Source organism: Falco punctatus (assembly GCF_963210335.1).
Source record: "Falco punctatus genome assembly, chromosome: 2".
NCBI classification, from domain to species: Eukaryota; Metazoa; Chordata; class Aves; order Falconiformes; family Falconidae; genus Falco; species Falco punctatus.
Genome location: NC_137581.1, coordinates 83,659,863 through 83,672,266, shown reverse-complemented (window position 1 = coordinate 83,672,266; position 12,404 = coordinate 83,659,863). Strand labels below are relative to the sequence as shown.

At 36.2% G+C, this 12,404-nt stretch overlaps 1 protein-coding gene across 7 annotated transcripts in view; it reads right to left on the bottom strand.

Moving 5' to 3' along the window:
- The window catches only part of RPGR (retinitis pigmentosa GTPase regulator), a 67,316-nt gene that overhangs the window by 31,433 nt on the left and 23,479 nt on the right, over window positions 1-12,404 (bottom strand). For all 7 annotated transcript variants that reach the window (XM_080374339.1, XM_080374338.1, XM_080374342.1 and 4 more), the window contains 3 exons: window positions 9,940-10,098; window positions 2,160-2,315; window positions 1,009-1,133 (listed from right to left, as the gene is read on the bottom strand). In XM_080374339.1, coding sequence (XP_080230465.1) covers window positions 1,009-1,133; window positions 2,160-2,315; window positions 9,940-10,098 — 440 coding nt within the window. The remainder of the gene's footprint in view (window positions 1-1,008; window positions 1,134-2,159; window positions 2,316-9,939; window positions 10,099-12,404) is intronic.

Genomic DNA, 12,404 nt, shown 5'->3' with positions numbered 1-12,404 from the left:
TTAGCTCCTAGTGACTTTAGCAAGATAAAAGTACTTAATTGCATGTATTAATGACTAGTGATCTATATTCACTTCTTCTTACTTAAATACAATGTATTTGTATTGAACAGAACAGAAGATAGGTCTATTAATTTATTGATACAGAAGAAAGAAAAGATATTTCCACTAGACTTTCAAAGGAACTGAGCTAATTATTTTGATGCAAGTCAAATGTGGACAACGCTGCTAGCTTCAGTGATACAAACCTAGAAATTTTATCACAAAATCCACAAAGCATAAAGCAAGTCCTACACCCTCCAATAGACAAAGTATTAATACATAAAAATCAGATGTTCCACTTTTTAAAAAGTTTCAAACCCTTACTACTTCTGACAAAATTTCCTTAAACTCTTAAGTCTAGTAAACAAACAGAAGTGATCAACAGACTTCTGTCCCAAATTTTGCTCAGTCCTGAGTCATGTTTGCATTTTTGGTGCTGGCAATTCTGTGACATTTATTTCTTAAACACTTCAAGAAACAGATGAAAACAATGCCCTTTTAAAAAAAAAAAAAGTATTTCTGCTTTCTCATGGCGTTTGGATTAAAAAAGGCAACTTCTCAAATTTTGTTAAGGTTTAAAAATACCCCACTGGAAATAATTGTTAAAATAAAAAAAGAGATTACACTGGTGTTTTCAGAACAGATATTAGTTTTCCCCTACTGTCAACAATCTAAGAGCAACAAGTATTTAATTTTATAGGCTACCACAGCTCTATAGATCAAAACATTACAGCACAGCACTACTGAATAAAACCCTAAGGAGGAGACTTTATGTGTAATCCAAGCCAAACACATTCCAAATTAAATGAACAGTGTGCTATGCAAATACAATTTCCTTTTTCGTTCGTATCGTCTACTAATTAAATGTTATAAAAATAATTCTATACTGAGATTTCAACCTTCATTAATAATGTGTTTCATGAAAAGATAAATATTTTGATGTCTGAGAAGCATAAACAAAAGTTTTACCAAAAGGACTGTGAACTTCAAGAAATTGTAACACAGAGTAGGATCAAACAGATTTGTAAAATTCTCTTGTCCAAGGCCTAACTTGCCATGTCTCCCATCTCCAAAAGTAAACAGGAGGCCATTCTCTGTACGTGGAAAAAAAAGACGTTATTAATACCAATGACTCAATACAAAACCAGTACAAAACCAGTACAAAGTAACAGGTCATGCAAGTAAGGAATATTTCTCTTCCAAAAGCAAAACTGGAACAATTATTTTTAGATTTTCAACAGATTAATACGATCAAAAACTATGTATATTTTCAGGCAAAGTACAGCCTGAGATGAGTTAACCTAGACAGTTTGTAAAAAACCAAACCAACAACACTAACTGTCCTGGTTTCAGCTGGGATGGATTTAACTTTCCTCTTAGTAGTTAGTACAGTGCTGTGTTTTGGCTCTGATGTGAGAACAGTATCAATAGCACACGGATGTTCTTGGTTGTTGCTGGTTAAGTGTTTATATTAAGTCAAGGACTTTCTGGTTTCTTGGGCCTTGCCAGTGACAGGGCTGGAGGGGTGCAGGGAACCGGGAGGGGACACAGCCAGGACAGGTGACCTGAACCAGCCAAAGAGGTATTGCATACCACGGGACGTCATGCTTGGTATATAAACTTGGAGGGTTAGCTGCGGGGTGGGGATCGTTGCTTGGGGACTGGCTGGGCATCAGTCAGCAGGTGGTGAGCAGTTGTACTGTGCATCACTTGTTTTCCTTTCTCCCTTTTCCTTTGGATTTTATCCTTTTCCCCACCTTTCCATTATAACTGTTGTTGTTGATATTATTATTGCTATTATTGCTGTTGTTCTTACCTTTATATTCTGTTTAAATTATTAAATTGTTCTTATCTCAACCCTTGAGTTTTACATTCCTTTACGATTCTCCTCCCCATCCCTCCGGGTGGAAGGGAGTGAACAAGCGGCTGCATGGGGCTTAGCTGCCAGCTGGGGATAAACCACGACACTAACTCACTTCACCTTTAGAACTAGCACATCTTCTTCTACTGCTCATTTTATAAAGAAAGCTTTTACAGTACAATAGTGTAGTATAGTATAGTACAGTATAGTATAGTATAATAAGAGTAGAAGTGCATTTCAGAATTTTTCACTTACATACCTGCTATTACAGCAGTATGATTTTCCCCACAGGTAATATTACATATTTTATGCCTCCTCAAGTGTTTCACAGACTTTGGTACTGAAGTTTCAAAAATAAAAGTACCATGTCCCAGCTGCCCATATTGTCCAAGTCCAAAAGTATATACATCTGTCTCTGAAAATGTACCGACAAAGTTAACAACAAATATGCTTATATATGTATAGTATAACCTTCTTTCTGTTAGCCAAATGGAAGTCAACCAACATCAGCATCAAAAAAGCAACATTTTATTAATTAAAAAATGTTCCAACTTCTCAATTATATTTATCAAATAAATAATAAAAAAATACAACAAAATAAAAAAACAGGAAAGGAAGCACTAAAATACATACAGAAATTAATTTTGAATGGTTCAATACGCAATATATTTTCTAACATAACTGCAAAATAATCCACTGATCACATGTACACAAAATACGAGCAAACAAAAAATTTACGGGAGTTCACATACTGTAATTAATTAAAGACTGCAATGTTTACATATAAGTGTATTTTCAAGTACAGTAGTCTCAATTTCTGGTTACATACATACATACATACACTGTATGAACCTAAATTTAACAGATTAGACCTCTTTAAACCAATGCTAATTTGCGTGCAAGAAGAGACTGGAACAGTAACAGAATAGGTTACAGTATTCTGTTCAGCTACCAAATCAGCCCTGCATTAAATACAGAGAAAACTATAATTGTGTTATCTTGTGACAGAATAATCATCTTTCCACATTTACATTTTGTCTGTTTAATGGACTGTCTGTGCCAGGAAAAAGAACAAGCACTTCTCCAAAGCAATAAAGATTCTTGGTGTGTCCATCCCTGGCACTCCATCGCAACAGGGGAAGACTGTGAAGCTTGGAAATCTTGATGAGGTCATGTTTGAAAAGGGAAATACAAAGACTAAAGTTTTTTTGGAAAAGGAGAAGTTTTCCTAGAATTTTATTCCCTGCCCCTTTTCCTTCTGCAAGTAGGCAACAATGGAAAAGCTAGAGAGGTACTACTTAAAGTACTTGAAAAAAATTTATGAAAACCTGGGAAAGATCAGGAAGGACAAAACGTATTCTATGACAAGCAAAAGGAACTGAGACTTGGGAGCAATATATCATGACATTATTGTAATGACCATGGTGCAGAGCATGCCTGCTCCTGCTGCACAGATGCCATCGAGTCAAAAATCTCACCACCTTCAAAAGCAAGAGAGGAATAGCCATCCACGGCAGAATATGGGGAACTACAATCGACAGAGAATCTTTACTTTTTGAACACTTCTTTGTGTCAAGGAAACAAGGCCACTGGAATAGCGAACTAAGTTTCAGTGCCACAGAAGTACTTTATACTGTGAGACCAAATTCTCAGAGCAGCCACAAACTGGAGATACATTAAAAATTATGTTACCATTCCCTCAAACTAATCCTTCACTGCTGTCAGGGAAAGAGAAAGCAGAGAACAGACCTTCCATAGTACACTTACAAACTTATATTGGACTTTCCAATTTCAAAGGAACCATGATGAAATACCGTAACACTATGTATGCAGATGTTCTTTCTAGGAAGGGGCTTGCCCTTTCTGCCCCTTTTAAATTGTTTCATATTAAGAAGTCATAAATTCACACCAAAGAACCCCACCGGTTTCACCTTTTTCAGATTGTCGATGTAAAGTAGTGAGTAAAGCAGGGTTTTTACTAAATGTAATAGTAAAGCTCCCTCTGCTGGAAATTCTAGTGCAAGAAAGCAACACTTCAGGATCTTTAAAAAGTAAAACAAGTACTAAAGCATTTTCTGGAGCATTTAGACTTTCTGTATAAGAATCAAGAAACCACACTTGAAAGACAGGAGCTTTCTCTAAGCGAAACAAAGTCTCATCTTCACTTTAGTAAATTACTTCCTCAGGATGGCTGAATCCATAAATTCTGTTTAGAAGTACTGCATTTGTCTTAACAAGACCATGGAAACTGGTGGACCTTGTAATTTTCAAATTATATTGCTTTATCTGTTTAACATAATTATTTTGAGTAAAGCTGGAGCTTTTTCACATCATCTTTAATCCTAGCTTGAAACATGCAATGCCTTTTGCATTTGTGTTTACAGGGAGATGCTCTCAAACGCTAACTTTAAAAGCACAGGAAACTTTTCTTTCCTCTGTTTCTACTGGCAATGAGAAGAACAGACCAATCCAGAACCAGGTTAAAGTGCCTTTAGAAGAAGAATTATATCTTCTCCTATCCCTAGAGACCAGGGGCACCTAAACTTTGTTCCTCCTAAATTTGCTTATGAGTCAATTATCAAGGCACAGGAAGACAAAAACTTCACCTTTCTTAATGATTCACCACTGGTGCCAAAGTGAGGCCAAACCTCAGTAATAATCTCACTTAACCAGAAATGAGGCATTTCCTCCAATCTGTCTTTATCGATACATGGAAAAAGAAGTCTATGGCAAACCAACCTCACAGACTTAGGGATAAAATGACAGAGGTGAATTTCATCATTCTGAAATTGAATTCCTAAATGCATTTGCCTACAGCATGAATCCAAAAGGGTATACAGCCCCACTGACACCTTCTTTTTACTGTCCTTATTCCCAGTAAGGATATGGTTGGATGAGACAAAGAAAACATACTGCCAGCAAAAGGGCTCATTCCCCCATTCTCTCTCTCCAGTCCCAACTTGTGCTGTCTCTGCTGTCCTCCTGGCTATGACGTGAGCCAGCTCAGCTCATAAAGACAGTTTTGGGGTATGGTTTGCTGATGTAGTTTCCTGTGGAATGGTCAAGGCAGCACCACAGTGGTACAAAGGTTGAGGAAAGACATAAAGCCACAGCAGCACGACGGAAGCAGCGCTGCCTCCAGGGCATCACAAGGAAGGCTCAGCCGTATCGCCAGCACCCAGAAGAAACAGAATACAAGTCCTGTCTTGGCCTGGAGGAAGGAACTGCTGCCTCCACAGCAGCAGCCCATGAGAAGGCATCTTGAAGGATGAAGAGAAATGGTTTCAGCGTCTGCACAGAAGCCAATGGCTTCACTGTTCCAAGTGACCTCCAGCACTTAAGTGCTGGGACTGCTTCTCCTTTACTTCCTACATTTTCTTTTTTGGAAGAACAGGGGTATTTTCGTGTAACTGTGTACCTTCCACCTTTGCAGGCATTTGGAGTACATACCAATTTTTTAATCTCGATGACTGTTGCCACTTTCAATAAAATAGTCCTAGGTAAAAATCGATATAGCTTTCAGATATTTTTTTTAACATGTGCTGTTTGCTGAAATAATTGAGTGAGTGCCAAGAGTGTTTTTAAGATTCATGCATTCCTTGCAATGTATTTAAGGCTACAGAAAGAGTTTAAAATCTCAGAAGAAAAACAGACAAGTAAGCTTATATCTCTCCACACAGATTCATTTCCCTTGAACATTATTATTACTATTACTACTACTACTACTACCACTGCCACCACCACTACCACCATCACCGCTACTACTACTATTATTATGCCAATGGGCTATTCACTCTTACAATAGCTTTATTTTTAAACAGCTTATGCTGAAAAATGTTACTGTAAAAATGAGCTGTCAATACAACACTCAGCTTTACCAGAGCTAGTAATTGGATTTAGGGATTTCAGTATAAATAGTATACAGACTTAAGTATGGTTTGAAAAACCTAGACAGTCCCATATGGTTTGAACAGTCAGTTCTATCAAGAAAAGGTAGAGCTTTTTCATCCTTTTCATTGTCTTTCAAAAGGGTATCTTGACTATCTTCTCTTTTTAAAAGACCTTGAGACGGAAGATGAAAAATCCAACATTTTACATACCAACGTGCTAACGTGCCGTATTGTTATGTCAAACCACCTATTCCTGAAGGACTGCTTCTCCTTTTCCTTTGAAGAGGTATATTTGTTTTTTCTCCTTTAAGAGAATAAAAGGAGGTAATATATTCTTTTAGAGACAGGATTATTCCCAGAGGACCTGTCATCATCTGAAAAAAACTGGAAGATATTAAGACCACTCCCAGTCATCTTTTTCTTCTTCTCCAATTTCTAGATTCACAAGTTATTATTCTTCTACTTTTTAGAGAGCTTCACTGAAGAACCATGCAAATTGAGATTGCTGCTCTCTCACATTTCTTTTGAAAGTGACGATACCAACAGCTTTCATTTTCAGTAGGAAGCACTTGCAAGCATTGTGAGTAGTGGATGCAATTTTTTTTACTCTCTGAGAGAAGTCATTCAGCATGAGGATATGATCTTCTTGAACGGGCTGATAGACTGTCATAAAATGAATAGGTTTGCGCTGCTACAGTGAGAGAAAGCTTTTGCGTGCTATGATTTTTAACTTTGATTCTGTTTATTCTCTAGAACAACTGCAAATATTAAAGGCAGAAGTAACAATAAGACCTGTAAAGAGGATGGTTTCCAATACCATATTCAACATTTCTAAAACCTTCTATCTTTAAAAAGTTTTTTTCCAAATAATTGCTCTCAACAATTTAATTTTTTCTGGGAAAAAAAAATTAGTTTCCCATTTTGGAGTTTCAAAGGAAAAAATGAATTATTTTAATATATACTTTCTACCATTTACACTGATACTTGCTGGAGAGATTCCAAACAGTAGCTTGGTTTAATAACCCAGATAACAGTGGTTCTTACTATACAAATTTGCCAATAGAATAGATAAGACAGTCATAAAAAAGAAATCAAATTAAGTGCTTTGGAACAGACTAATTATGTATGCAAGTCAGGAAGAAACTTGCCTCGTACTCAGTAAGATAACTGGATTATGCTTTCTTCTACTTTGATAAACCCTAAGTAGAACTGATGACATGAAATGAGACAAGATGTGCAACATTTTCTCCATATGACATTTTCTCCTACACTATTCCTATGCTAAACGAGATAGATGAAACAGGGGAGTATACAATAGTCAGACGTTCAGTTCTTATTTTTTAAGACCGAAATGACACACCCAAAAAAACTGGAAAGAACCCCAAAAGATGAAAACAGTATCAGTATATATACAGTGTTACTAAAGCCAAGCAGCACCCATCTTCATGGACGATGATACATGAAATTTGGAATTTCTTCCAAATTGTACTACTTTCTTAATTTAGGAAAACTAGCTTAGAAGAAGTATAAATGTTTCTGCTCCTCTTTAAAGATATATCACCCATCAAAATGTGGCCATGCCACTTCATCTCAGGATGCAACATACCCTTCAGTACTGATTTCAAGTTAAGTTTCTGGTGCAAAGTTTATAATGCATGTACACTAAACTCACTTTTTAAATTATTACAGTGTCCAAATCTCTCTCTTTTCTCAATTTTTTCACCAAGTATTGGTTTGAGTCAGAAAAATTTCCATGTGTCAGCACTCCTGATGAAGAATCTTTCACCTGAGACAGTATTTCCTTTATCCTCTACTCTTTCATTCAAAGTGTCTTAGGCAGAAGTTTGCAGCTGTAGCCTATTTTACAATAGCTGAATCACATTAAAAAACATCTATCTGACCTTTCGCTCTTATCACAACTATTAGTCTTTAGGAAAATTTATTTTGTTGAGAATATGGTTTTCCTCTTCTCCTGACTCAGCTGGATCTTCTGGCACTCAACACTTTGATCATCAGCTGCCAGATAAGCCAGCACTGAATTTCTTAGTTGCCTTCTACTACAAAATCTGTTTCCACAGGCAAGTAAACCTTACATCCTAAGACAGTGACTTACTATGGTGTTTTCTTCACTGTACTTGGTTTTTGACATTTATATTTTGCCTCTTTGTTCCAGCACTTTGTAGAGAATTCACTATAATGATGATATCATCCAGGTGTATATCTTACTACTAAATCTCTCTAAGAGTCATTTGTTATAATGAAGTTCTATCACATGAAATACCATTAAAATAAAGTATCTATTGGTTGGCTTCAGATTTACAGTTATAAAAAATGATCAATAATGATAATCAAATTCTTCTGCAGAACTTGACTTTATAACCCATAAAATAATGCTATGATTTATACATTTGCTTGCCCAAAATTTATGGTAACTTTTTTTCCTAATAATGATAATCTGATTCATGTAAAGAAATTTATTTTATGACATAGAATACTGCCAGGGTAAGACTGGAAGAAGAGAGACAAAGGCATTGAAATGTAGACAAATATTTGCATTATTTCCTGGATTGGCTACTGTTATTTCCTCTTCATAGTTTTCCCAAAGGAGTTCTAACCTACCCAGAATCTTTGCAGCTTGACTCATCATTACATACAACCTTTCCCAGTACGTTACTTCCACCACTCGCTTGAGTGGCTTGCAGTACAATACCACACCGTATTACTCACAATCTCCCTCAGTTAGATCCTCAGTTCGTATTTTAGAAATTTTGTTTACCTAACCTTGAAGGCACACCGTTACGAAAGTGATGACTATTCAGCATTTTCAAAACACAGATTTAAGGACTGGTATGTATACATCCTACTTTTGGTAGGACATTAACTACATTTTGGTAGGAGATTAATTATAGACATATTAAACATCTGTAGAATTTATTACATGCCAAAGCTGATATTTTTTAAATCATCTGTGGGCAAAGCCAAACTTCCCTTTCCTGCTATTATACTACTATAGTTCAGGGTGGAATTTGTGGAAATAAATAGCTAGCAACGCTTTGCATATATCTCTTTGAAAAGCTAATTTACTATGGGCATGCAACTGTTTAATAGTACAATAACATACACCATCTTCCAAGTACTATACACACAGCCCTCTGAAATAATATGTAGCAGTTGTATTTGCTGATTTTTATAACTTGTATGATACATGACATGTTGAATGTCTATATCTGTACTAGTTTTATATGTATGCTAAAGATTCTGCTCAATGTCACACGCAAATTCTGTATCACAAGAGATAGTTAATCCATTTAGGCATCCATTAGATTGTGCATCTCCATTGCTACTAACAGACAGCTATTTGGAACGTGACTTCCTAAACATCATCCTAAATATTCAAGGTCATTTATATTTACTACAGAATGGAAGCTTTCCTCTAAATTCTTTCCCCCTCACACCAATACCACTTCCAGGATCTTTAGAGAAAGAAACGTCAATCATTTGTGTTGCCCTAGGAAGTGCTGGATTGTTAAAATTCCAGTAAGAAAGGCACTCAGACTCTGTAAAGCATCTCTTAAAATACTATTTATTGGAGCTGAGACTATTAAAAAAAAAAAGAAGATAGTATCAATAGTCTTATGTCCCTTCAGACGCTGGGAATCCTGAGTTGTGTGGAACCGAACAGGCCTCCAGCCAGGTACAGCATGCTACACAGATCCCATATGTGGAAGATTACTCCATTTTGGTCATTTTAGCTCTTGCACTATTTTCTTCCAAGCAAAACAATTCTATTCATCATTTATACTGTCAAATATAAAGGACATTTGCATGGGAACTTCCTGCTGAAGTTTTAGATAAAGGCAAGGACACGCAAGTTATGTAACCAGTGGTACCAAGCAGGAGCTGCCTGTAAGCTCCTCTGTTACCATCAGCTGGCTAAGTTTATCCTTCGGCCAAGGGATATGCATAGCGCAGCACAGGCCTACACTCAGGTTAACTGTTACGCGGATTTCTACCTCCTTGATGTACAATGGTCTTCCAGTTAGGATTACTACAGCATGTTACACTTCAGTTGGATGCAAATTCTTTAAAATAAATTGAGTTTACTGATTAAGTCACAGGGCTGTAAAAAAAGCCAGTTAAGTTGCATACCTGTCAGCACCACGGTGTGCTCTCCACCACAAGCAACCTTATTAACCTTTTCCATAATTCCCAGTACAGGCTGTGGGACTCTATTGTTCTTCAGCTGTTCAGGCAATAATCCCAGTTTCCCATTCTCAGGTTCTCCAAAAGTATAGAGCTCACCATCTCCTTTGAAAACACAGAACAGAGCAGAATTTCCAGCATGCACTCAGAAGCAAGGATGGGTTGTCAAGAGTGCTGCAGACAAATCAGTAAGATAAAAAAGTGTACAAACAATACAGGATAATTTAACATATCTGTATAATGTCCAAACAGCTCTGCGAAGTAGTCTGCTTTGACAGCACAAGAAGGGGCTAAATTTTTAGCTCCCTCCAAGATGAGAACCACAATATTTAGCCTGCAACAAATCCAGCCAAGGGAAAAACAAAACTAAGTATATCCTGCTTTGGAGACGTTATAATTCCCTCTGTAGCAGTACTTATGTCAACTGAAGTTGCTTTTATGAATCTCAACTAAAACAGAAAATTGTTTTGCATGGAATTTTGATGCAAAAGCCATGCTTTCTTCTTGTAAGACATAGAGAAAAAAGAAAAGAAAAAAGAAGAGGAATGACATGAAACTGTCTGTGTGGTCTGGACAGCAAGAAAAGAGCAATATATCCAACAACAGGGATAAGAGCAGTAGTTCCACAGCAGTAACTCCACCAGAATTAAGTTAAAAAAAAAATACTGACTTGTCTTTACAGATCTCTTCCTGTAACTTCTTTCTGATCTGCTACATAATCATGTAAGAAGACCCTTCTCATTCACCCAGACGTTTTAAGAAACCAGTTCAAATACTGTTCAATCCCAAATCTGGGTAATTTATTTTACTTTCAAGTTTCCTTTGTTTTATCTTTTCCAATCACTCCCTTTGCTTTCTCACTGCTTTGTATGTCTGAATTACTATTCAATTCTATAGCATTCTATATATCCTTCTACCATAGTTAAAAATGGAACATGGAAAATGTACTTCCCATTGCTATATTTACAATTTATCTACATCTTTTACATTTACCTACTTTTTTATTTTATTTTTTTTATAATTTATCTACATTTACATTTCTGATTTTCCGTCCTAAGGGGTCCAAATTATTCTAATGGGGAGTGAGGTTTGGGTAGAAAATGTTTCCTTACTGGTAGGAAAGCAACAGTTGAGTATTCTGCACTCATGAAAAAAACTATTTGTGGAGTAGTGTCCTCTTAGCAAATTGTGGCCCACAATCTGAATTTGAAATTACTTACCAAAAAACTCATCATGTGCCATTACATATGGAAAAGCTTAGGGTTTAATCCCAGTTGGATATAACAAAGCACAAGGATAAACAAAACTCTCACATGGAGCTAGTTCAAGACAAAGAAATGTTTAAATTACTGTAGGAGCTAAAGGAAATTCAAAGAGATAGCTACAGTTACATAACAAATATAATAACAAACCCCAGATGTATACTCCATTATTAAAGCTCAGTCATCAGAAGCACCCATCTACAATATTTTTGGAAACATGCAGATTTGTACTTCAGTACAAAATGTGCTTTTACTTTCAGAAGGATACATCTAGTGTTCACAAATTTATTTTTACACCATTTAGAAGCATTGCTATTGCATGATGCAAGTATCTGAGAGATTTTTATTCAAAAGCTGTAACTTCCTTGCCAACATGGAAGTTGGGTTGACCTTGGAAATGCTGGTCTTTCCCCACACACAGTGAAAACAGATGAGCTCAAACAAAGTTTCAAAGCTGAAGCCTCATTTAGGTGTTCAGAATTGACCATTAGAGAAGTTCATCCCTCTCTCCACTGAAGGCAGGCAGAGCATAAGAAAACACACTCATTACTAGTTTTCTGTTAGCCTTTGTGCATATTCCCCCATTTGCATAGCTGTTACGTTTGTTGCTTTTTCCTTGCACTTTTTTAGCCACAACTTAAAATTTGGGAATTTAAGGACAATGGAAATGAACAAAAAAACAAGGCTACAGAGAAATAGGAAATAAGGAAGAGCTAGAAGTAAAGCTGTGAATAAAAATGTAAAGTACAAAAAATGAAGCTACGTATGCATTCTAAAAAGCAAATGCCATTAGTGAAATTGTAAAAAACAAGTTAATAAAAATTGAAGGATATGATTCAAAATGAACTGAAGTTTATTAAAACTTGGGCATACCAAGCAAAGAGAGGAAAAGAATTTTACTGCTTTGAATTTTTAATTCTGATGATGAGAAAGTCAAAACTGGTGTCAGTAAGAAATGTGTCATTTTTACTGAATCTTCCAGAGCTTTGCTCTAGCAGTACACTCATTTAAAATTGCCTTTTGTGTGAATAAGAACTGAGCAAGAACTTCAGGTTGCAAAACCGCATCTTCATTTTGTGTAATTATGGGACAACTAGTTAGTAATACATTTGCATTTAAGTCATCTGGTAAATCCAATAGATAACCTTG